Here is a 27,497-nt window from a genome sequence, read left to right as displayed (position 1 = left end):
TAATCCATAAAGTTGGAGCTTGTGAACTTAACAAGAGTTGTGCTGTAATTCCTGCCTCTGAGGAATAGTCTTTCTTACCTTTGCAGATCCACCTCATCCGTCACTTACCTCTTCCAAAAATGCAAGGTTTTGAGAGTCCATTGGCTTCAAGAAGAACAGGCATCTTTGCATCCTCTCAGGATGAAGTAGCTAGACTCAAAAGAAGCATTTTCTCTGTGTGTGCTTTAGTGAAAAGATGCAAACAAGGTGACAGAGCAGACTCGTGCTTACAGAACAGCAGACATCCTGCTCCAGGTGTGGTTAGTGCCAGTGGGACAGAATGGGCTCCCAACCTCCAGCCTGGGAACTGCCCAGTCTTGATAGGCGATAGGCACTCACCACTCCAGTTCTGAGATGGAAATTGTGCTGCCAAAGATTCAGTAGACCTAAACCCAAGTTTAGAAATCCTACTAATACACCCACAAGTCATTTTAATCTCTTCTCTCTCCTCTCCTCACTTTCCTCCTCACTTTCTAGTCGAGCCCAGATATCCACAGTTAAAGTAGGCATTTGGTATAATGCAAAATGTAAAGTGAATTGGCAACAGCAAAAATCTGAAACGCAGATAGGTGAAGATACATTTAGAGAGAGAAAACTGCTTTAATATATTTGAGTTGCAACTGGAACATGAGTGCGTGTGGAAGAAACAGGATTTTCAGCTCATCTTACCAGACTTCCACACCTGGAGCCAGCTGTGTTGGCAATAGGGCAGTAAGCGTCAGCCTGGGGCTGGAGCTCATGTTCATGCCTCTGAGAGCAATGGGGAAATGAAAATCACCATTACTGTGCTGGTGTAGATGTAACTCGTGTGCACTTGATCAGTGCTTTGCAGGGGAACCAGAGAGAGCACGCGTGGGGAGCAGGCAGCTGTAAGGGTGCATGGCAACTGTGGCCAAACAGTGCTCTCCCTTCCAGGCCAAGCACACTCCATTAGCCAAAGTAACCAGAAACAGGTGATCTGGCCTTTGAAAATCAATATTGTCACCATCCCCGTGTCTTCCAGGGTACAAAGAGCACTTATAAAACCAGGTTTTACTGGATCATATTGCACAGTTTAGTTTACTTTTTAGTATCAAGGTCTTGTTTAAATGGTGCATATATAGCAATAACAGTTAAAGAGAATTCAGTCGTTACCAAATTTTAGTCTCCTCTGACCTGAAAATTCCCATTCTAATATCTGTATTTTGGGTATAATTGTTGTCAAAATATCATCTGCTGAACATAAAAGCTTCAAAAGATTTAAACTGCTATTTAAACTGTCCTGTTTACAATAGAAAAAATATATTGTTATTGCAGAGGAAAATGACTTGTTACATGCTTCTCACATAGTATCTTTATTAAACATTTGGACAGATATGCATCCATTTATTATATAAGTAATCTATGGGTTCTTAGTTTGCAAATGCTGGTTGAAAGTTCACAAAAGCAGGCTTTTCTGTGAACTTTCTGTATTTGTAAGTTCAGTCACTGCAATAAATCCTGAGCCTATTGCCTGCTTAGCAGCACTTTGCACTGTACCCCAATGGCTAAAGCTTGGAGCTCTGCATCTGAATATTTCAAAACCTCTGACCAGCTTGCTTGGAGTTTGTTTTTCTTCTTAAATAATGCAAGTTGTTCTGGAAAGAACATATAATTGCAATTATCTGATAGTCAAATCCTTAGTCACTAACATACCAAGCTCCACTACCACTAATAGAGGTTTCATTGGAGCAAAGCTTATTGCAGCATTTTGTAGTTGTTAGAAAAAAAGTGTTCTTTGTGCGTGCTGTAGTTCAGAGCTGTAAGGTCTTTGTGAATGGTTACTCTCAAAGCGCTACAGAAGTTCCCCGGTTCAAGGTGGTTCCTGGCTCCTCGGAAAAAGGAATGTGGGGTTCCAGCCTGGGAGGAGAGAAATAAGTGAAAAAGGAGCATCCCTGGGCTAGGCAGGACAGGTCTGCTTAGTGCAGTTCTGCAGCCTGGGCAATCAGTGCTGAGCTGGCTCAGAAGGAAGAAAGGTGAGTGCTGACCCCAGTAAACACAGTGCGCGTCCATGAATCCAAGTCATCAATCACAGTGAAAACTCCTCCAGCCCTATTTGTCAGAGCAATAGGATTTTCAGATTATAAAACCAGGAGTCACTGTGTGGTCACCTAACCACATAATTTAGGACACAGAACATCCTTGAATTTGATCCAGTTTAAACTTGAGTAAATATTTTAGATTAAAAAACCCAACAACATCTATTCTCGATTTAAAAATTGCTAATGGTAGAAAAGCCACAATAACATCTTGCAATCCACACCAGTAACTAAGTATTTCCCTGGTGAAATGTGTAGCCTTTTCATCCTGTGCATTTGTCCAGCTCTAGCCACCAGATCTTTTTATATCTTTTCTTGCTAGATTGGAAGAGCATTAGTCCTGAAGTAAATACTTACCATCTACAACCAAAATCCTTAAACTTTTTCTTGGCATGCTTAAATGATTGCACACCTACCACTTCTATCCAAAGATGCTTTCAAGCCTTTTGGTTGGTTTCAGAGCAATCTTTAAGAGTGCCTGAAGCAAACACTGTACTTCAGAGCTCAACACACATACAGAGGAAATCAGGACTTTGTGCCAAAAATGCATGTTCCCAGGGGTTGCATTAGTTCTCAACCAGTTTTTTGCCTGGAGCCGACACCCAGCTAATGCTCTGGACATGAACCAGCATATCCACTTTAAGCCCATCGACCCCTGGTTCTCCCCACAGCTCATACAGCCCCTACAACTTGTTTTTCTGCGTCTGACTTCATTTTTGTCCAGCAGATAAATGACATTTTCTCAGTCACACAACTTCAAATGACCAAACACTTCAAATTTTTGCTTCTAAATTTCCATCAGTCCTCATTTTAGATGGAGGAATCTGGTAATCTTCGTAATCATTTCGTAATGTTTTCAGTGAAGATTTTATGCTTCTATTACTAATAGTAAAATTTGTACCATAATTTTTCAGGAGACTGTCAGAAGCAAGGCTGCTTACTGCTGAACTGTTCAACTGCAGAAATATTAGCCAGTGGCACTGGTACTCTGCATGCCTTCATTTCCCTGAAGTCATACATTATTATTCACTTTATGTCTAAGATATTATATAAAGTTACTGTGCTGCATTTTCAGCTCAGAGAGGTCTCTCTCAAATAATTTAAGAAAGGGTAGCAAGTGCAAGCAATTTTCTGTGTTCCTGTCACGCTTTTCAGGTAAGAGCAGCAAGCTTTTAATTAATCAGCTCCATGAACTAATTAAAATAATATATTCTGCATGTACTGATTCATATAACATATGTAGGTGAAATGAGAGCCACAGCAAATATAAATAAAAGTTTCACAAGAATTTAGTGACAGGCCATGAAGAGGACCCTAGGAGAAAAAGGGTAACAACTCTCTTGTGCCTTGCTTTATTCATCATGACAAATTAACTTTCTGAAAATGGTTGATACTCAACCTTGGCTCTGCGTGTCAACTCCTTTTCTCTCTTTGAAATGCCAAGAATCTTTTGATATGTTTGGTAAGTCTCTGTTAATCCATTCCCATCAGAGTGCTAAAAAGACACATGTCATGGAGGAAAAAATTGCGTAGTTCTCCTTCCACATGGACCTCAGCAAAAATAGCCAGCTGCAAACAAGCAGGGATGCATATTTTCCATGATTCATTCTGCAGAACCCACCATAGGCTGTGGGACTGTTGTACAGAATTTGAGCTTTCATAGAAAAAGAAAAAAAATACGACCAGGCAGTCTGTTGGTGAGGGAAGTCTTCCCAAAAAGGAACTGAACATGAATCAAGTCAGGATGACTCAGATTGTTTTTGTGATTCTGCAGAGAGACAATCTGAGATAATAGCTGGGTTGTGTGAACTATTGCTATAATTTATTACAATAAATTTCAAAATACAATGACTTACTATTGTGAATTGTTTTTTTTTCATTTTCTCTCTATATATCACAAGCACTGTAATATCTAGATTTCTAGCCCCTCTGTATGAATAAACACATATAAAAATAGATATGAATGTCCTCTGTGTGTTTCATAGCAAATATGCAAATCATCATCTTAACAAACATAGCAACATCCCTTTTGCATGCTTGGTGAAGTGCACTTTGATAAGAAGACAGTAATGTGTAGCAGCAAGATTGAGTTATGATGGGAGGTAGCCAGCCTTAGGACATCAAGGAATTTATAATTCTATCATTACACATTGAAGCTTGAAGCTTATGACAGAGCTTGCTATGTGGTGGGGAAATAAAAAAGAATGACTGAAAAAAGAAGCCCGGGCCTTTGCTTAAATATATAAATCAGGTTTGTGTTTCTTTGGATTCAAAGAAAGAAAGAAAAATGGTCTATTTGTATTTCACAACAACAAGGGTACTGTAGGCAGCACAAAGTATCAGTACAAGTAAAGGACATTTCTGCTGTTCGCGTGTTCTAAACACAGGTTAAGTAAATGGTTTTAATTTAACCAACCAGGTCCCATGACTCAAGGTGAGAAAAATTCTTCTTTAGTGCTGTTCTCCATCCTTTGCCAGAAAGCTGTTCCCAATTGAAACTATATTTATCTGTTATTTACCAGTTTAGTCAGCTGAGGACAAGTTGTTCTGAAAATGTTTGCTTAAATCGGCCAGCCAGGCATCAAGAAGAAAAAGGAGAGGAGTGGAAAGAAAAACCAATATGGAAACACATCTGAAATTCCAGGGAAAACCTTTCTGTTGACTTTATCAGGAAATGGCCAAGATCTGAGGTCAACAGAGAATGATGGCTATTAAAATAAGGGAAAGAGATTAGAGACTATAAAGAAAGAAAAGGCAGAGAAAGGAAAACAGAGGGAACTTCCTAGATTCACATTAAAAAAAAAGGCAGGGTCGGGTGGAGGAAAATGGAGGTTCAACTAAAAAAAAGCAACAGAAGGAAATGAAAACTGAGAAAGTAAATTAAATTATGTATAATCATTGATTTCAATGGATAAAGATATCAGTCATTGGTCTTGCTTCCAAATTTTCCTGAATAGGGGGTAGAGGCACAGGCTAATTTCTGTATGGAGAGGATATTGAAATAGTAGGAAAATTCTGAGAGATTATTCATGTCTGAAGCTTTGGGAAGATCACATCTGGTAGTAAAGGAAAGATTTATCTTCAATTTTGAATTGCTTGGAAATGATTGGGGAATTTTTGTTATGTAATTATATTTGGGGTCCTCCCTCTTAGAGAATGTTTTAATTTGCAATTTTTACCCTGACCAAACCATTTTAGTAGAGCACAGTGAGTGCAGCGAGCATGTATTAGTAATGACCATGAAAGGACAAACACCACATAGTGAGCCTTATAGGATTGAGGAAGGACAGAATTTAAGCTTAACCATGAAGAAAGCCAACTTGTTAAGAAATGTGTCTGAAACAAAATGACTAGTAAATCCTCCAAAAATCAGTCTTTGCGGGGGGAGTAAATGTGGAAGGCATATTGTCTTCTTAATCCAGAACAGACTGACGCATCTTTTGAAGAACAAACTGAAATTCTTTCTAAACTATGAAATCTTGAAGGGAGACCAGGCATGAATTTACCAGCCAGTAAAAAGGTCCTTTAGCCGCTTTCCTCTTGTCCCAGCCAGACCTCCACATGCTGCTGCCTTGTCTGTTTTTTAAATAGTAACATCCAAGTATGTAGCTAGTAGAGAGATTGGTGGATGACCAACAGATGAGTAGTTGGTAAATAGAGGCCACTTAGTTCATTTCTCCCGCAGTTTGCTGGTTTGTAGTAGCTTTATTTCCCTTATCACATCTCCCATCTGTCCTTTTTGAGTTGGCTTCCAGCGCAATGAAAATGGTTTCCATTTTTAATATACTATACATACATAAATATATCTTTCCCTGTGGACATAGGCAAAGAGCTTGCAGTCTTGACAACCACATTATAAATAATGGAAGCATGTGCTGTTGATGCCCCAGCCAGTAGAAGAATACAGGCTTCCAATATTTTCAGAGTTTAATACATAAAGTGACCTTGTTAGCTCAGTCTTACAAACATGGATCACGACAGAGATGAGCTGTCACAATAAATATCTGTCATATGATCCAGACCTAATTCTTCATGGTCACCACTTTCCTGCAGCACATTCAGGTACCAGTGTTCTCATGCACTGCAGGATCCTCATCACTTTTGTGTGTTTGCCCATGTTGTGGTGTGTCCCTTCCAAGCCCCTGCCACTGCTACCAATGCCCTCCTCAGGCTAAGGCCCCTCCAAGCACACAGACTCCAGTCTGATTCTCCAGGAGAGCATTGTGCTGGTTTTTCCCCTTCCATATACATAGAAAAGTATTCTTTGCACAAAACCAAAGACTAATTTTGTCAGAAATTCTCCAGGTGCTTCTGGAATGCCATATGGAGAAGCCAGCTGACAAAAGCAGCCATTGATGATGAAAAAACTGTCACAAAGCTGTTCCTTTTCCTAGAATGGAACTGAATTCTTTAGCAGACTACACCATTACCTCCCAAGGAGCAAAAGACCCATATAGGATTGCACAAAATGTCATATAAAGCCTTATTACCTAGGGGAAAGAACAGTTGGTAGCAATGTCCCAAATAGTTATGCTTCAAAAGCATCAGCCTGTAGTTCAAAACCCTCAAACCTCTCTTGACATGAGCAGATCTTCCCTTCTTCATCAGCAGCTGAGCCAGGTTTTGAGCCACCAGTGTTTCCAATTATTTCCAAACAAATTATTATTATTAGAAATAGTAGTAGTAATACTGCTCACCCCTTTCCATCACTGGAAGGATTTGGAAAGAAATCTTCCAGCAGCTCTGAGCCAGTCGCTCACAGAGCGAGCAGATGCAGAGAACATCTGTTTCAAAGGATGTGCCAGCAGTCCAGGCACTGTGACATCAAATGCCACCGTACAAAAAGGCACCAGGAAACTTGCTGCAGGATTTTATAGGGAGTCAACATTGTCCCTCCTGTGACCAGAGACAGGACTGTTCAGTCTGTGTCACAGAAGCAACATGCATCCTCCATCCTGGTGTTCCCTGCCGCTCCACACACACTGCACCACAGTCATGCGCATTCACCCCTACAAATACCAGGCTGCCAGTGATTAATATGAGTTTTTTAAATCTTGATGATGAATGGTTCTACATTCCCAAAGAGGAATGCTGTGTCCCACCACACATTTTTAATTGTCTTGTCTGTTTCTGTAAAGCTGGGAGGATGGACTAACAAAAGTCACCTGGGGTGATGAAGGGCTTTGATTAAGGGCTCCTAAAACTCAGCTTAGAACTAGCTATTAGTACACAAAGCAAATCTAAAAGCTGCCTATACAAGCCAGATTGGAGCAAAACAGAAGTACGCATGTTTCTCTGAGGTGAGATGCGCCCTCCCCTCTCCCAGTTGAACACAGCACTGTCTCAGGCACCACCAGCTCAGCAAGGATGCAGCCCCAGATGCCGTAGTGGCGTGGATGACAGCAGAGCATTTCTTAGTCTCAGATGCATCACGCAAGCTGGAGCCCAGAGACCAGATCAGCTCAGAGTTATGGCGCACTATGAGAGCCTTCCTCACTCCCCAGGGAAGCCAGATCTGCTCCAAGCTGTGGGAAAACCACAACCAGACCCCATGTTTTAGGTTTTACTGCCTGCCCAGCCACATCATCAGACTACTCATTTTTAGCAAATGATCTAGACATCAGTGAATTCTCCAGATAATAAAAGACTATCTTTCAGCCTGCTACACCATCTCTGAACGTGACCCCCCACCTAGACTGGAGCCCTTCAAGTTATCCCCCATTTGTTTGTTGGTGTGCTCCCTTAGATCTGCAGATCGCTTTGATTATTTGAACATCTGGAAGTTGTCACATGCCTTTTCTGACCGTGACCATCTGAAATATTACCCAGCAGGACTTGAGGGGAGACACAGTAAGGAAACAAAAACATCCTACTCATAAGAACATGTGGCAGGAATTATCAAATGACACCATCCCAAAGGATAGTGCTATATATCCAAGCAAAGACAAACTTCCTCTTCATTCCCTAAAGCCAGGACAATTTTTTCCCATAGTATTGACTCTAGGCATAAAACATTATTACATACAAATAACTAAAGTATTTTTCATTAAACAATACATTATGAAGGTTAGTTGTCTGTTAGTAATGGAGAGAAAGTATTGCTCTCATCCTCCAGCTTTCAAAACTGGTCAGTAGATCCTCCTCATACATGGTTCTCAACAGAAAAACCTCCCCAAAATGTTTCAGTGCCTGAGGTTGTCAGGATGCCTATTCCTGGTTTGCCTGTTGTACTTACAGGCAGAGCACAGGTTCTTTGGTAAAGCTGGAATGGGATACATAAAAAAAATTAGATTAAAAAATGTTGAAATACAGAATCAGAGCTTCTCAGCAATCCCATCAGTAGGGGCTCTGGAGAAAAGACCAACATCAATGAAGCTGTGCAGGTGGAAGCCCAGAAAAATCAAGTACAGCTTTTAGATTTGGTTTCTCATTCATAACAACATACAGAAATGAACAAATGAAGAACAAATGATGTGTGGAGAGCAATACAGACCATACTGCTGCAGTCTGACAGCTGTTAACCAGTTATATTTTGGTCTCTGTCAAGAGGTTCTCCCTAAAATCAGAAGGCAATGGGTTTCCTTCTGAACAGCTTGTTTGCTTACAAATCATAGGTCCAAAATTTCATTGCCCTGGAGGAAAACAGGAACAACTGCGCACTCCCATGCATTACTTCCAAACTCCCCTTCTCTGTGGGCAGCCAGCTGGAAGGGGGGCAGTCTTTGTTGGGGACATGATACTAGTAGAAGTAGAACTGCTTATTCCATCATCCTCAGCCTCTGCATGTCCCCAGAGTGGAATCAGACCTTGATGTACTGGCTTTGCTCCATGGCTATCACTATTATTTCTTCCTTTGGGGGTACTTTGTATTTTGGTTGCACAGCACTCTGATTTTTTCTTCTTAAACCAAGTGGCACTGGCTACTGAAGTAAATTTCTGACAAACCAAATATATCTTGATAAAACCCCAGCATCCTAGAAGGAACCCATGTAGTGTAGCAACACGGTTTCCCAGGGATCCTCTTAAAAGCAGACTGTCTTCTCTGATGTAACCCGACAAAAATCTTCCACGGTCTTTCTGTTGGGATATGACAGAAGGCGCTTCGTTTGTCCCCGGCCAGGGGAGGGGCCAGGGAGCGCTGGTGGAGCGCGGCCGCAGGGGGGTCCTGCTGTTCCCGGCCGAGCCAGCATCCCGGTGCCGCGGGCGCGCTTCCTGCGCGCTCCCGCAGGTGTCACTGCTGCCCCGAGCGTCACTGCTGTCACTGCGCTGGCGGCACAGCCAGCGCCCGAGCCGCAACACCCGCCAGAGCTCTCGGGCGCTGATGCTGGGAGGGAAGCTCCAAATTGCCGCGCAGCCGCTTCCAGCATCGCCGCAGCGGAGGGTTTAGAGGAGGAGCGGAATATCGGGTTTATTTGTTTCCCGTGGATATCGATCAGTTGTCAGCACACACATCAGCAAGACTCCAACCAAAAACGTCAAGTAGAAAAAAAAGGTATATGATCACCTCAGGACTACGGGAGGAAAAAGGAAGAAAAAAAATCGCCATGCTTTTGATAATACCTAACTAGTTTACTGTGGTAAAGTAAAGAAAAATGCTTTAGCTTCCTTCTTTTGTTTCTGATTTTATGCTCTATTTAGTTTTCTCAAATAATAGGTTATAATGAATACCAAAATAGTCCCATCCAGTAAATTTCTCTAATGAATATTTTCTGTAGCAAGCATTACACAATTCATAGTAGTTCCATTCAGATTACACATTTTTCCTTTGCAGGAAACTGCAGCAGCAGTGCAGCAGATCAGTGCTGATGCACTGGCCACGCAGGTCCTCCCATGTCAGTACCTATAGAACAGAAGATAGGACTATGCAGGGAAGGGAGTTGCTAAAAAAAGCCATTTCTGTGTTACATGAAGGACTGATGCTGACTGCTACAGGCAGATTTTCTCTGGTAGAGCTGCTGCTGCATGCACAAGATGGCAAGGCCTCAGTAATGAGGAGTAATGACCTCCATCCTGGTGCAGAAGCTCTCAGGATCTGAAAAGGATGAAGCTTCTCCAGGCAACATCAGACATCTTCACCACATTGGGCATGGAAAAGTTTGGGGTTTTTTTGTCTCCTCTTTCTTGCTTTTTTTCTTCTTCTTTTTTTTTTTTTTCCCTTTGCTATGCTATGAGGGTAAGATAATCAAAAATCTTTATTTAGATGTACAATAAAAGCAGCTGCTTTTTTATTTTTATAACTTCTCTCTCTTGTATTACTTGAAATCTTCTGGCCTGTAAACCCTTGCTGTTTCCTTTCTTATTAAAAGACACAAAATAATCAAAGCCACTCCACCTAGTCCATGCTTTCTGTGGAAAGAAGTTGTCTTCAAAACCTTTCTAGAGACAAAGGTGCATTCCCAGCACATCCTGTGGTCTGGGGTGAGAGAAGAAGCAGGAGAAATCCAAACCATCTTTAAAAAAAAAAAAAACAAAAAAAAAAAAAAACAAATCCACCCTACTAGCCCACTCTACTGTACCAAAGTAATTCCACCACTGACATCCAGCTAGCAAGCACAATTTTAGGAACAAAGGGTAAGAGTATTTTAAAGCCAGTCTGAAAGGTTTCACATCTCTGATTTCAGTGGAAGTATGCTTTGGGGCAGGAAAAACACAGCACTCCTTGCAAATGGGAATCCCAGAGTACAGTTTTAATACATACCTCAAATGAGGTTTGAGAAAGTATTTTTCTGTTGTTCCATTTAGCTCTGACCAGCAGCAGAGGAGGTATCTAAAAATCATATCTTCCATGCTTGTTTTTTCAGTTGGTCAGGGGTGGGACCTGTCTTTTTTTTTTTTTTTAATACCACAAGTATACAGAAAAGGTAGATGATAATGGGAATTGCACTCGGAAGAAGCCCTTTGGAAGAAAGTGAAAGTCTAATATTTCAATTTTCTCCTTACAAGACAAAAATAAAGATGGAAGTGAAAATTCCCCTCTGCACACAAATGCACTGGTGGGAGAGCAGCTTCAGCTACTCCCTTATGGTTGGGGTCTCCCACACTGTCAGAAAAGGATTAGGAAGACAGCTGAGAAGAAAATAAAGGGAAGAGAGATAAGGCAAAACCTTGCTAGTCAAAAAAGGTCGCTGAACTACTTCGGAAGTGATGGAGGAAGGAGAAATGGAAACCCAAAATTACTTAGGAATTAAAAACTTATCAGTTCCCTAAAAACAGCTCTCTAGAAACAAATTCATTCATAAATTGAGCACATATATCTAATTGTCATTCATTAATTCAGCATATATTTCTATCTCTGAACTGTACCAGCAGTTTGCTCTATCCATTGATGAAATTCCGCATTTGTGCCTCCTCCCCCAAAATATTTTATTTGCGATTTAGGCACAACATGAACCTCCACAGACCTGTTCACTAGTGTCAGTGGAGCTACCACCCAGACCAGTATGGACCAGGAGTTAGAAATATTTCTTAGTCTTGGGCTTTAACTTCATTCCTGCCTCGTGCAGACACTTTCTTTGATAACAGATACAGACATTCTGCATCACTCTGTGGACACTCTCACCCTTCTTACCATGGAAGAAGATCAAGCTCCTAACTTATTCCAGATTGTGATGCTGGGAGTGAAAGGCCCGAGTACCCACGCCCTTCCTTCCATCAGTCCCAGGCACCAGAGGAGTCACACTTTTTGTCTGTCTCCATTCACCTAAGCAAAGGAATAACTCACCTCCCTTGTATCTCCCAGAGGTTCCCCCAGCAGCAAGGAAGGATGTCCCTGCCGTGCACAGGCACCCTCCTCCCAGGACATTGCCCCATGGCCCTTCCCCTTCACCCTGGGGGAGCAGCGGCTGCAGGAGGAGTGGAGAGCTCCTGGGTGGGAAGGGAAGAGGCAGACTGCTGGGGGAAGGATGATCCCCTGAGATCAGGACAGTCAAAGGCACATTATGCATCCACATCAGCCCCTGCCCTATCACTCATCTGCCTTTTTTAATGCTTTCTGTTTTGTTTTGGGGTTTTTTTTCCTAATTTGTTTTAGTTCCAAGAAGGATAAAACAGTGAAGGTGAGTATAGAGAGCAAGAATCAGAGGAACAAAGGAAAAAAACCCCATAAAATATGAAGAATCCTAAAAAAAGATGTTACTGATGGGGAGGGGGAGAGAAGAAAGAGAATCTAAAGAAAAGTTTTCTAAAGAACAGTGTATCAAAAGAGATGAACTAAAAAAAGTTCATAGATTTTGAGTTATACATTCCTCTCAGCAAAAAAAGGTAGAAAAGTAAGTCACATTAAATATGTCATTGCCACTCATCTTTTAAAAATGAAAGGTGTAAAGAAATAAAAAGGTGGATAGAACAGATAATGAAATGCCTCGTTTATGTGATACCCACACTGAGGGAGCAGCTGCCAGGTTAAGAGGAAGGGTGGGAAATAGTACCCCCTTTGAAAGATGACATCTGTGATGAATCTAACAAGATATTTCAAAATCTAGTCAAATTAAAAAGAAAGCCAATGAAGGTGAATGCAGCAGAATATATTTTGGGAGCAAAGTACAATAAAAATTGTGCAAATGCCACTAACAAGGTAACATTTACCATCGTGTCTTAATATTGTTTGATATTTACTGTCCATGTCCACACTTGTAAATAAGGACTATCATCTAGCATTTGAGCAGGTTCTCAGAGTTTATTATCTGGACAATTTTTTTCTTTGCAATTTACACATACAGATCCCTTACAGCAAATAGTGATGATTGTACTCATTCTCATTCAAGTGTTTGTGTTAAAGAACCAGGCCAGCAGATTCCCCACTCTCACAAAAGACACCTCCAGAAAAAAGGAGTGCTACTAGTGCACAGGTGGAATAAAAAATAATAATGATAAAAAAAAAGATCCTGGGAAAAGAGAAAGATGGTCTGAAAAAAGACAATACTGTTCAAGAGACAACTCAAGGCACCTCAGTGACCCAAGAAGAGTCAGCTACCCACACAGGGGAGCAACCATCTATACTAGACTGCACAGGATCTGGGCATCACTGTGCCACATAAACTGGCAAAGTTCAGTAGAAGCCATCTACTGCAAAATGGGCAAGTCCTGTGGTTGTGTGTATGGGCAGAAGTACAACAATCCTCTGACCTCCTCCTGTAAAACCCTGGTGGGAGTCCTGCAAGAAATTCACAAGAACCCCTGGCCCAGAGGAGAGTCATAAAATCACTCAACACTTCAGAGAAAACCAGTAAGAAAACCAAAGGAGGCTGTGATGTCGCAATGTCCATTTATGTTAGGAACATATTATTGTAGTGAGTGCAGCAGCCTGCTCAAAAATAAAGGGATAAATCAAAGCAAGGAAGATTCTTTTTAGATATTAGGGAAACAAAACTTTGTAGTTTCAGAGATAATGACTGCCTGGAGAGATTCTGCAGCACTCAAGTTGATGTATATACAAACAAAACTCTTTCAATTGTACTTTCAGTGCCACCTGAGGACTCCACAGTCTGCAACAGCATGAGGAGAGGAATCCACCTCAGAGAACTCATCCTCTCTTCCCCTTCACCTCTTTAATATGGGGACTTCAGCATATCTTCAATTGACAGGATAATAAAGCAACCTGTTCAGCATAGTCAGATCAAAAGGCAGACTGGTGTGAGTCACAATCACTTAGCAACTTGCTTAAATGAACTGTGGACACAGAATATGTTCAAATAATTTGCTGATAATTTCCCTTGAACATGTTTGGATTAAAACCTTATTTTCTTTAAATCTCTGTAGCTGTTAAAGTTCTTTTAGCAAGACGCCTGTGTTTTATGGTCCTGTTATTATATATTATAATATATATTATATCTTTAGCTAGAAAAGACATAAAAAACATTTCAGTTTTAAAACCTAAATTCCAAGAGCTGTTCTTAACTGTGAATAAAAATAAATAATTGGAAGAGCCACAAATAAATCTCTGGCTTTTCCAGCTCCTAGTTCCAGTTACATATCATAAACAGCCTTTCCTCACTTTGATGATCTGCTTTGGCTTTATTTATTTATTTATTTGTTTGTTTAAAATAAAAAACATCCTAAATTAATTTCTACAGGTCTTGTTTTCTGGAACTGGTTGTTGCCCTCCTATTTTTTATTTCTTAGGAGACTATCTGGCATTTATGTCTCGTGAAATTTGAAAAAGGCACCCCAGATATTTTATTATTATTCAGTATCGCTTTCTAGATGGAAAAATGTTGTTGGGTTTTAAGGTGCCAGTGACAGTTGCTCTTGCCTGATTTTTCAGGTTTTAATTCCAGCTCCTCAGCATGGCTGTGGCCAGCAGGCTGGCAATCCACCAGCTGCATTCTGCCTCTCTTGCTTCTAATTATTCAGCTCTCCTCCCTTGTCGGTTCTGTTCTGATCACCACAATTAATTCCCATTTCTTAGTACTGTGTTCACCTTCAGCTCATTAGTTTTTGGCAGGTCTCCACTACTATTTCGGCTCAGTATTTTGTAATTTAACTCATCACTATTGTAAGGCCCTTTTTCCTCCTCTTTGGTTTTCTAAGGTTGAAGGACTGGTTTTACTTGTTTCTTACAGAAGAATGGGTGAATATTTTGCTCTTGTCAGGTAGGTCCCAGGGTATCTTCTGCCTCTCCCACCAGCCATTTTCTTTCACAGGCTGATCTGGGAGCACAAAACCATCTGAAGTGTGTAGCAGCACCATCAAACACTTCATCTGTAGGCTTTAGAGCTGTTTTATGTGCAAGGATGTTTGGGGAAAGAGGCTGAAGAATCTCAATTCTCAAATGAAAGTTTCAAGCTCCAACCAGTTGTTTAAAGGAATATTACAATTAATATCTCACATGGGGGTTTTAAGCTTCTTGGGCAGAACCAGGTGGCACTGACTGATGGCTTTTCTCTAGAAGACAAGAAATGTGGCCCCTTCAGAGTGATTTTCTCACTTGGTCCATTTTTCCTCAACAGATTTGTGGCTTCACTGACATTCTTAATTGGTAAATTGTTGTGTAACCAAAGTCATACTGCAACTGTTCAGTTATTGTACATGCATGCCTTTATCTGAGATAATCTTAATTCTTGAAGTGGATTTTTGTACGAATTTGGAAACACAAATTTAGCTTTTCTCTGTGGGGAAGCAAAAGGAAGTTTGTGCCTGCTTGGATTTTCCAGTCCCAGTATTGTATCATTCACTGTCTGATGACAGTGATGAGGTGAAGTACCAGAAGATTATAGACAAACTTTTAAAAAATCGTCCAATAGTAGGATTGAATTTGTTTGGGTCAAGTTCATTCGTATGTAACAGTGGAGTTGTATCACTTGGAGCAAGCTCAAATGAAACCTTAACACAGCTCCCTGACTACTTTGAAATCCTTATTAGTAATGCCTGGTTTTACTTTAGAGACATCATGTTAAATCCTGTGCAAATACAGGGAAAGACAGCCATTCAATACAGACTTCATATTTCTTGGAAGGAAATGTCCTGGATTTGGCTGCAATAGACTTCACTTTCTTCCTAGTAGCTGTGCAGTGCTGTGGTTTGCATTTAGCATGAGCACACTGTTGGTAAGACACTGATGCTCTCAGTGTTGTGGAGCAGGTCTTGCCCTAAGGGAAGGACTTTCCAGTTCCCCGTGTTCTGCCAGGGGGCAGGTGCAAAAGAAGCTGAGAGGGAGCATCCTGAGGATGGCTGACCTGACCTGGCCAAAGGGATATTCCATACCATGGAACACCATGCTCAGTACAGAAACTGGGGGAGTTGGTCAAGAGGAGCTGATCGCTGTTTGGGGGGCTGAGCACTGGTCAGTGGGTGGTGAGCAATTGTATCGTGTATAGTTTGTCTGTCTTGAGTGGAGGATTTTCTCCTTTCTCTCTTGCTCTCATTTTCAGTAAGATTAGTGTTATTATTAATATAAATTATTTCAATTATACATGTTTCTTATCTTAACCATGAGCTTTACTTTTTCCTCTTTTCCTCCCATTCCCACTGGAGGTAGAGGAGAGTGAGCAAGTGGCTGCATGGTACCTAGTTGCCAGATGGAGTAAACCATGACAGGAAAGAACTAGAATAAGTACAGAATGGGTTCAGGAATACCAATGCTCCAAGACTTTTTACAGACCAGTTGGTGCTGCAAAGTGATTTGGGAAAAAAAAAAATATTTCTTAGGGTGAAGCTGCATGAAATGCCTAATGCTTGAATTTGAAACATTAGGTATTTGAAGGCAGTGATTCTTTGAAGCAGACAGTGGTTTATAATTAGTTAACCACTAAGGCAAAGGAGGCAATATACCAGTTCATGCAATTGGTGGCAGCAGGAGTTTGGAAATAAATATGTCTATTTGGCAGTGAGAAGTGAAGCAGAGCTCAGATTTCTGTGGATTGCCTGGCCCCAAGCTTATGTCTCAGAGCTCATTTCTGTGGTAAAATTAAATCTCAGTTTAAGATCTGTGATTCAGTGAGACTACTTACTAAAAATCATCTGACCTCACTAGGTTGTGAATATTTTGATTTGACCTACATGGAGCTCTTGCTAAGATTTGATAGGACCCAGCTCTGATGGGATATTTCCATAAAAGCTTAGTAGTGCTAACAAAAACAGAGACACTTTAAAGCAGTGGTTGTCATCCTAGCTAGAAACCAGAAACACAGTGGCATATGAAAACAATGAACAAACAGAAATCCCAAACCTCAAATACCTCAACTGAGCAGAATATGGGGAACAGCCATTCGTGGATTTGTAATACATTTTGTACTGGGTTCACTCAGACTACCTCTTTAAAGATGCTGCATTCCTGGTTATGGCCTCACCAGGCTACTGACAGAGCCAGTGGAGGAGTGCTCCCTGCAGAAGGCAGCCCAGCTCCCTTCTTCCCAGAGCTGCTGTGTGCAACAGTCCTGTCCCTAATGGCACCACTGCAGGTGGTTTTCCAATGCTCAGTGAGATGTCTGGTATTAAGGCACTCAAGTTGATTGTCTCCTTGTATCTATGACCATCCCACTTTGCGTGTGCATATTTAGGATTCATAGTCCCTTTGAAAGAAGATTGTCAATATCAAACCAAAGTCAGCATGACAGATGGTAGTAAAGTTGGCTGTCCTGAGTCTATTCCGCGCATTGCTAAAAAGGTTTGTTTGTCATGTGCACCCTACCATACCCTGGAGGTATCATAATTTTGTCATTTGACTTAGTTCCCATCCTTTTTTTTCTACTCTGAGATTCTTTCTTACTGTCCTTATATCACCTCTATCAGTCAACAGTGTTGTTTCTTAGGCCAAGCAGATTTCTGGTTCCAGTTCAGATTAGCTTCAGGAGCTCCATATCTACTGTCTCACGGGCAACATCAACACCCACTCAATAAATCTGTCAGCAGGTCTGTGTGTGAGTAAGCTCAGCAGTGGACACACAGCAGCATCCTCAAACAGAGCTCTGGAATTAAAATGACAGCTTGGTCCTGCATTACTACCAGAAGTTTTCTGCACAGACCACACGCTTAGCACTCCCAAACCTTTTCAGCTTAAAATGTTGCCCTGCATCGCAAGTGACAGCAAGGAGAAAGAAGCACTGTCCTTCCTATTTAGCAAGTGTACCCTTATGTTCTCAGGCAGCTTTGTTCATGTCCATTCCTAAGCAAGTGCAGTCCAGTCCATCCGCTCTGGGGGAGCGACTGAATCGCCGTGCAGGCTGCACTGTTACACAACAGCAGGGCCTGGCTTAAAGAAAGGTTTGCTTATGCGATGATGAGCAAGTGGAAAAGGTCTCTCTGCTGCTAGCTTGATAAAAAGAAAAGAAAAAGTAAATGATTATCAATAAAGTGTGTTTGATTAGGTGTCACTGAGAGAAAGAAAATGCCATTTCATGTCACTTTTTAGAAAGCACAAGGTGTGTAACTTTTGGGGATCATTTTGTTCTTGACTAATCTTCAGATTCAATATTAAAATCTCAAACTTCCCAAAGGAAAGAGATTCTGCATCTTTTAATGAAAGATAAAACAACAATATAAACATACACAAATTTACAGAGAAAGGATCAACTTTAATACATCTGGAGTAAAAGGTGTTCTTTTTTTAAATATGGTATAAAAATAAATGCAAGAAACATTAACAGAGAATATACAGACAACAGACAAAGACACAGGCTTTCTTTCTCAATGTGAATACATCAGTGAAATGAAACCTTCTGTGCTAATTTATTGTGCAATAAATGTGATGCCATATGTATATTTATTAATATATGCAATTTTTTACATTTCTTCCAGTTTTTGATTGAAGTATTTTTTTAATAAACTGTGCCTAGCAGAAGCTTTTTTTTCACTGTACTTGAGCTTGCAGAAAATAAAAAGACACAGATCCAGCTTGATATGAAGGAGGAAGTGAGCAGACAGTTTTCGAAATGGAGGCATCGAAAGGCTAGAGAGTCCCTCGGAGTCTGTAATGCCTTAGTATACACAAAAGAAAACAAGTCAGGTCCTTGCTCATGCAACATCTTGTTCTACTGTCCTCTGAGTCAGGCAATCAGTGAGCTACAAAGTATGTGTAATGATTTGAGTCTGCTTCCATGCTACAAGGTGATCCTTTTAGTAGGACTGCACTAGACTGGTTAACCTCTTTGATGTGAGCGATTTCCCCTGAGGAAAAGATAAAAACAAAAAACAAAAACAGAAAACAGAGGCATGATCACTGCAAACCTGTTCATCAGCAACCACTCAGTGTTGCCACATCACTCTCAAATAACTAGGGGCACCAACTGGAGTCTGTCAAATCTTAAACCACAGGAAGTCCTTACACTTAAACACCTGCACTGCCAGCCAGCCAGATTGTTTCACAGAACAAGCCAGCAAATTCAAAGGCCATTTTTGAACAAGATTTGTTTTGGCTGATGAGAACCTGATGCTGAAGCTTTTGCTGTCAGTCACACCCAGAACTTGAAGGCTACCACAAGCAGGAGTGCATTGTGCTGCAAAGATGAATGTGCAAACTGCAGTAGCTCTGTCATGGAGGACAAAAAAGCTATTTTTGAGTTAAGGTAAGAAAGTAAGAGGCAGATTGCATATAGGTATGAAAGCAGCTTTTCCATGAACACAGTTATAGGTTTATTGAGACCATATTTACTATTTATAAGGAACATTGGTCAGGTATATTACATGTGACTGCATAACACTGCTTTGAAGGTGTTTAATTTCCATATTGTTGTTTTCCTCATCGTTCCTCCTGTTGCAAGGATGTGGTTTCAATTGTTTAACAAGTTCTTTTAATAAGGTATAATGACTGTCCCACAAGAACTAGGTCTACAGCGTGAAGAAGATGGTGTAAGATATGTCACTCTGGTATATTTCAGGCAGATTTGAGCCTTATCTGAGCCAGACAGAAACCACAGAATGGGAATTAGCTCTCCTACGGCCACATAAAAGGAGTAAGCTCTCCAAGTGCCATCCTCCTGTGGCTCTGATCCAACAGAGGCAGAGCTGGCACAGCAAGCTGACATCACAGGCATACCCTGACAATGTAACACAAATATACCATAAAACATTAAATAGAAAATGGCTCTAACTCACCAGTTAGATATTTAATACTTACATTTATTATATTGTTCATTTTAAGTGCCCAATTCAGAAATATCAAACTGGTTTCAAGGAGAATACAGTAAAAAAATACTGTAACTATGGAAAGATGCTTAATTTTCTGCAGTAAATGAACTTATTCTGCCATAACAATAAATTGTTAAGCCATCTGCAGTATTATAACTCAGTGAAATTACACAATTTAATGTCTATTGTCATTATCAATTACATTTAAGCTCACAGGGATCTGTAAGTTGGTCTTGAGCATTCGCTCAAATGCAATATATCAGAGTGGGTTCTCATAAAAGGAAGAATAACTATTTTATTCTTTGTACTGTGGAATACAAGTTGAACAAATTAGGATGAATATTTCCCCTACAACATAATTTGAAAGGGAACTCATGATTTGCACTGTTGGGTTAGACTGGTCATCCATCAGGTTCCCCATATCACCTGACAGTATTATTACCTACTTCTCTGAAAGATGGAAAGTCTCCATCCTGGTGCTCTGTCTTCCCTGTATCTGCCACTTTCTATGTATAATAAATTCACAGCTTCTTGATACTTTCTAACCTTTAAATTATATTTTCTTCTAATGCAGCAGGTAAGCTGTTATAGTAAGACATCTTTTCTTTTTAAATAGTCAAAAGAGCCTCAACAGCAGTGTGGCCTTGGAACACAATTTAAAATATTAAAAGCATTTCTGAGATTGATGTTTTGTTTGACAATTTTGTTAGAAAATTCAGGACTTTTGGTGCTAGACATAATCTCCGAAAATATTGAGCATATGCTTATCTTTGCCTTTCATTAGGTTATTTGCACTTAATTTTACAGATGTACAAGTCTGGCTACTTTCTGTAAACATGTATGAGCTCCCTTTAGTACTGAACTGCACAACCTGCTTAATTAAAATATTAAAACTTGGAGTTCTTGATTAGTTACAATTTGCTCAAAACTACACTGGAAAGCTGCATAAATGCTTGTTGTGGTATAAAATCTGTTAAATAATTTTTTATTATTATTTGCAACAACTATTTATGAGTTTCAAAATTTCTGAATTTCTAGATGGACCATAAACTAATTCTAGCATCTCAGGAATGAATTATGTTATCACATCAAGTAGGAAGTCCTGACATAAAATCAGGCCAAAAAGTAGTTAGTTGATCTGATTTGTGTGATCATTTTCTACATATTGTTTGAATTTTCCCCTAGAGACACAGTGAGATGTCATGACAATTTTTATTGTGTTCCACATAACTTGCTCCCTGGATATTGCTGATCTTTGGATATTTTTTCTCCAAAGCCCTACAATGATCAGGAACTCTCTGGATGGTCCCCTCCTTCAGAGAAACCTTCCCCTGCCTCAGAGAAACCTCCATCTGAACAACAATAACAACAACAAATGGTCATTTTCCACACTCTAGTAGTTCTAATTTGTCACAAAGTTGGGAAAATGACAGCTTAGAAGATACGCCCTCCTTAGGAGATCTTCTTAAATACTTATTCTGAATCATATTAAGTTCTGTGATTAGGAAAATAACCTTTTAATACACAGCCCCAGGTACAGAATTATCACATCTTCTTATTAGATCTGCAGGGACTTGTTATTTTCCACTTTACAAAATATTCCTTTCAAACTCTGTTCAAGTATACTTTTACTTTAGCTCTCTGTGGTAGAATTTCATAATTACTGCTTCTAGGAGATTTCCATATTTACTTAATTTACAGACTGATGTAAGGATCAGCCATTGTGGGTAATAATTTAAGAGCTGAGCCTAGCTATTTCAGATACAATGTCAACAGCATTTCCATAAACCAGATTTTGATTTGGGAACATGGCACTTTTCAGAGTTGTAGCATATAAAGACGTTTCCTGTGCTAATGAGATTAAAGAAAATTGGGGCGGGAGGGGGGGGGTGTGTGTGAATCAGAAGCAGCAAATGTTTATCTGAATAATGAAAAAGATATTCTTAATATTTTCAATATATTCTTGCCATCAACATTTAGAAGCATATGGCTAAATTCTAAAGATTATTAGGATTTTTTTGCCTGTATTAGTGCACTTTGGACATAACGATTGAAAAAATTTAAGCATTTTACTAATAATGCAGATACCAAAATGGAACCCTGCACACATACCCTGACAAGGGAATCAGAGTACAAGAAGGCAGCACAGCAGCTGGAGTGAACAAGTACATCTAAAAGTACAAAATCAATTGGCCTCAGCATTCAGTCCCTGTTTGAACATACTAATTGCTTGACACAGAGATTTCAGCTTTACTTCTAACAAACTTAGGGGGAAAATTGTAAAGCTATGTACAGATGCTGCTAAATACAGTTGTGCTGACTGACCCATTTATGCAGCATGACACTAACACCTCAAATGATCCAGGAAAAAAGTCAGCAACAACCTCCATACATATGTGTCTTAAAAGAAATCAACATGAAATGTCTACAGGCATTGGAGTTGAAATGTATGGTAGAGAAACATCACGTATTTTCCTTTTAGAAGATTAATTATCTTCCTTTCTGCTAAGCAACCTCAACTGTTCCCATTTCATGTTTCTTTATTGCCAGTGCAGGTGCTAGTCCCCAGGACCTATACTGGTAGCACTAGAAAAGAGAACTCCATGCATCTGATGGGGAAGGAGAGGTAGAGTCCCACTGTGAGCAAAATGAGATGTGCAGTGAGAAGCAGCCCTCCTTGGTCTCAGTGTTCCCCATCTGCTCACGTGTGAAACACCTGCAGCACACTGTCAGCTCAGCCACATCAGCAGGGAAAGCTTCCAAGTGACATTGCAGTGCCCTACACACAGAGCTGGGGGGTAAACAGCCCCTGACAGGAATTCATCTGGAGAGACATGGGAGAAGAAGCAGTAAATCCCTTTCCATGGTGAGGCAGCCTTTGCTCTACCAGCAAGGGAATTGATTCAGAACTGCTCTGGGGTTCAGTATTCTGCTTCAGCTCCCACAGCAGCACAGGATGCTGCTGTCAGCCATCTGTGCAGGTGTATTTCTCTTTCAGGTGTGAGGAAGGGGACAAGGCTAGTATTTACAGAATTTGGGGAACAAGTTGTCAGCACAGCTGCAGTGCTAAGTGGTTACATGTGCAGGGAAATCCTTCTGCCTCTGGCTCAGATTTGCAGCCTTTTGTTCCTTTCTCATTAGGGCCCTAGTGTTTCCTGCAATGATCTGAAGCAGGAGGCAGCAGCTGAACAACTGCTTTCCTGTTTTGGCTCACTCCAAATCCAGGGACATCCAGTTCTTTCTCCTTTTGCACTTTGCATTTACTGATGAGCTGCTCTCATTTGTGATTAACCTAAAACCTCTTGCTAGATGGGGTAGTTTGAATTTTAATAACCATATGAAATGTAGGTTTCCAAGGGACTGATGCACAAGAAAAATATTTTTAGTATGTTTGTCCTGGGCCTGACTCCTCAAGTTTCCATACCTCTCTGCAGTTCTCATTCCTGCAAAAAGCCTAAGAATCAGGTAAATTTTTTCATCTGGAGAATGGCAGACACTGGCCCAGTACCTGACCAGTCTATGCTGGCTCCTCACTTGAATGAACCTGGTTGTGTAAGTGTTACTCCCAAGCTCCTCTCTTCCAGCACAGAGCACAGCAGCTTAGCTCCAGTCACTGCAGAACAGCACAAGGAGGCCATTCCTCATTGACATGTCCTTTATCATTCTTCTCTGTGGGCATAGTTCTTAAAAAAACTAATTAAACTAGGGGTTTTTACTAATTAGTAGGCCAAAATAGAAATTTCAATTATTTATTTGTTCTTTTTATTCAAACATGAACAAGATATCTCTTCCTGAAATGGAGAAGGCCTTAATTTCTACAATTAATTATTATTTTCTTTCTTGTTTTGTATTTGTCAAATAAGTAGCTTTGTGATTTATATTTCTTCTGACTAACTGGTTCTTTGTTTAAATTTTGGGAATAATCTGTAAGTAAATTCAAAATGAGATTCCAGAGCTGAAACTGCATTGAATTTCTTGGATAATGCTATACTTGAGAAAAATCTAGCCCTTGGCAGGATTTCAGGACCAGATGGACATTTGGTGTGGCACAGTAGGGCACACAAGATTTACCTATTCATACAGTAAAATTTCTTGATTAACAGATGAAATTGATTATTTATGTGCTTTGTTCCTCCATAACAGGTATAGATTTTAACATGAAAAGAGATTACACTTGTTTAAACATCTAGAGTCTATGACCCCCTGATAAGAACTGAGGAAGCTACTTTTATGAGTTTTAATTTCCATCTCTAGGCAGTAATTCACAATGTCATGTTAAGTGACATTGGATTCAAACTCGGTGAAAATGTGCTCTGCTCAATGGCCTTTGCATTTCAAATCTCATGCATGAAATGGTCTATTGTTACTGGTTTGGAGGGGGAAAAAAATCAAAGGACTCTGGTCAGCAAGTTCTTCCAGGTAAGTGGGAAAAGACAGCTGGAAAGTATATAGGTAATATAAGATATAATGGTTTCAAACTCAGAATTATTAAATTGTTAATAATTTGGGGGGGTCTTGTTATGAGGTTGTGAGTGGAGATAATTATAGTTTGATAGCTTTCTAATTTAATATATGAACTGAACTTGTTCTGTTGTGTACTGGCTGTACTTCCCTAAGACCTCACAAACGTACAAGCACCTCTCTTTTTTTTTTGTGTTCTGTATAACTGTGCAGTGACAGATGAAATGCTAACACTGATGGTGGTGTCTGGAGTCATGGCACGAAGGCATGAGGATGGAGGGGCTCCCCCCACAGCTCTAATGGGGGAGGCTAACCCTTCTTGCCTCACTAACTTAGTTCCTGGTGGGACAATAAAATTTGCATGGGGTGGAAATTAAATTAACTCATTCCCCCTGTAAAGCAGGTCCCTTTTTCTCGAAGTTTCCAGACCAGTAATCACAGCTAAGCACCAGGCTGGGGCTCTAATCCTACTCAGTCTGCCACTGTCACAAGTCCTGCATGCACATGAGAAATTATAGACAAAATAGTTCTTTAAAGAACCTGTTGCCCCAATCAACATTACCAGCGTATATTCACCTACTTTCCCCCCCTCTAATTTAGAAATTAGCACTTAAGGTAAATTTGCTGAGCTTTTTAATTTTTAATTGTTAATTTTTTAAATAGTTTTTCCCTATGTGAATTCTTCAAAAGAATTTGAATTTTTAAATGTCACAGAAACTGCTGATTTCAGTCTCTCTACTGCTTTAGCATGCAATGAGATCCTCCTGCTCCATCACTTAGATCTTTAACTTCCCTAGTCCCTTGGGGAGCTGCAGGTGACTGGAGTTTTATTAGTCTCAAAGAGGAAGCTGAGGGGCTGAGCTAGGCAGGGGGGAGCCCAGAGCAGTGTCACTGCTCTCTGTGTCACTGCCTCTGACTCAAAGCTGTGACACACGTGGTTGCTTGTGTTACTCCACGACAATTCACTTATCTGATGGCTTCATTCCTGTACTGCTGCAGTGTCTGTGCTCTGTATTTTCACACAGTATCCAGGAGGGTGAGGCGGACCAAGGATAGCTGGACTTACTACTCAAACTATAAAGTCTTCAGTAATAAATATTTCATAAAGCAAGTGCCAGCTTGCTACTACTTCTGTATATTTTATGTGAATGAAGACCTGCTTCTAAGGCTAACCATATTTTCTGCTGCAGACTGCTGAAGGCATTAGTAATTTTGTACTATAAAATCTAGAGCAGCTAATTAGTCAGTTTTTAAACTGAGCATTTAGACCTTTCATGAACAGCACCAGCTTACTGAAAATCTTCTGGAAAGAAAACCCTTCAATGTCAAAGCAATGCAGAGCTGAGCCTAGTGTATAGCTCCAATTCTATTTTTTCTCCATCAGACTAAAATAATGACTCATTATAATAGGTTATTTCCATGTAATTCATGAAATAGTACAGAGTAATTGCCCTCAACAAAGTTTCTAAAGTTTCTACTTTAACAAATGCTTTCTGTAGCAAGTATAACCCAATTTCGTTTAACATTGATCAGGAGCCTCCTAGAGTCAACAAATCAGATAATGAATTACAAGTCCATCTGTTCAGACTGAGTCCCTAGACACAGCCAAGGTTACTGTGTTTTTATTAAACACTTCAAATGGAAGAAACTGAGGTCTAATTTAGTTTAATATAAACATATTGATGTAATACAAATATATTTGATATAACTGAGGAAAAATCCGGTGAAAATTGGTCTAAATATTGCAAACCATCAGAGAAGAGAAACTGTAATTTTCACCTCACTAAATCAGATATGATAGCATTTATCCAGGTTGTAGAAGACCCTTTTCACACCTATCTTCTGTATTAATCAGTAGAACAGATCTATTCCACAGTCCCTCACTTCACAGTTGATCAAGTTAATCAGTACACTGTAGAATATTCTGAGAAATGTTTCCCTCATCCTTGTTGGTTGGAACCACTCTACCAAGATAGATAATTACGTATTATAAACTCATCACAACCAAGAAAAAGAGTGGAAGAACAAGGATGTATGGTGGAAAGAGGTCCTGAGGAAGTGGTTGACATGAATTCAGTCATCTTGGAAAAAAGGTTTGCATTTGAGCATCCTGATATTCTGGATTAATTTGCAAGCCTCAGAACTGTCAGTCTAATAGAGATTATAGATCTAGCAGTGACATGTTTTTCTTTCATACCTCACCTGACTTGACAGACTCCACCCAGGTTAACAGGTAGTAATTGGGAAAAAAGCAAAACCACAGATTTTATTTCAGAGTTTTCTCTGTGAAAAAGAAAAAAAAAAAATCCCCCTCTTCTACCAAACTACTAATGTCCAGAAATCCTCTTTTCCATTTCTAGTTTGCAGCTGATTTATGGGGTCTGCCTTGCATCTCTGGCATGCTGTGATTCTGGTACTTCTGCCCTGAGATTAGCAGGATGAAAATCGGGCATGGCTGCAGGGCACAATGCTCCCATGTTTGTGCCCAGAACTGCTGGTTTATCTGTAAGGCTGCTCTGGGAGGGATTTCAGCATCTCCCAGTCTTGTCTTCCCTTTTTCCCTTTCTGCGCTGTATTCCCGACCCCTCTACCTGCAGCTTGCTATTTCCCCCCTCATGGCCACCTGTTTGCACAATGTTTACCATAGCCAATTCCTGACCCCTGGGCTGCTCAAAATGCCATGAATAAGTGTAGCATTGCAGCTTGCCAGGCACTGTGACTGGGAAAAAGTCTGGCTCGCAGAGGTCCGTATGTGTTACCCACTCTATGCACTCTCTACTACAGACTTTTTATTAATATGGAACTTCCAACTGAATTATAATGGAATTATCATGTATAGTGCTACCATGTACAATGTTGTTTTATAGATCCAACCTGTTTAGACAACACACAAATCACACTGCAACATGCTATGGCAACACCACCATGCAAAACATAGGGGTTTTTGTTTCAAACATTGGGATAGTTTCCTTTGTGGCTGTTTATTTACTTTTAGTGTCCTTTACTGACATTGTCCCATTGAATCCAAATTTCTTCCTGATTACAGTGGATTCAAAGCATATTACAGGAAGCCTTTACCTATAAGAAAGTAGTTAAAGAATTACTGTTTTGTTTTTAAAAGTGAGATATTCCCACAGCCTCACAAGACTTTCACTGCATTTTTTTCTTTTTTTGTTTTGATTACTGGAAAGTACATATGTACTTTTTTTAAATACTTGAGGTGATACTCTTGAGCCTCATTACAGGGGAGACAGTTTCTGACAACTGCTTCCTCTTCCCTAGGAACCGAAAAAACAAAAACCATGATCTTTGCTGAAAGCTCTCATATTGTTCATTTCAACACACACAGCTCCACTAACCAGGTCACAGAAAAAGCCA

At 40.2% G+C, this 27,497-nt stretch overlaps 1 protein-coding gene across 11 annotated transcripts in view; it reads right to left on the bottom strand.

The window, feature by feature from the left end:
- Window positions 1-1,047: 1,047 nt before the first annotated feature.
- RGS7 (regulator of G protein signaling 7) overlaps window positions 1,048-27,497 on the bottom strand; it is a 260,123-nt gene continuing 233,673 nt past the window's right edge. For 3 of the 11 annotated variants that reach the window (XM_064413715.1, XM_064413719.1, XM_064413723.1), the window contains one exon: window positions 18,033-27,197. Coding sequence is in view for 5 of the 11 variants with exons in the window: in XM_064413723.1 (XP_064269793.1) it covers window positions 27,171-27,197 (27 nt within the window). In the remaining 6 variants the exon portion in view is untranslated. Of the gene's footprint in view, window positions 1,918-18,032; window positions 27,198-27,497 lie in introns of those variants that run through there. The other 8 variants (XM_064413717.1, XM_064413710.1, XM_064413714.1 and 5 more) reach the window with 5 other exon arrangements.

Source organism: Passer domesticus, chromosome 3, assembly GCF_036417665.1.
Source record: "Passer domesticus isolate bPasDom1 chromosome 3, bPasDom1.hap1, whole genome shotgun sequence".
Lineage (NCBI taxonomy): Eukaryota > Metazoa > Chordata > Aves > Passeriformes > Passeridae > Passer > Passer domesticus.
The sequence above is the reverse complement of the archived record's forward strand: the minus strand, read 5'-3'. Positions and strand labels throughout refer to the sequence as shown.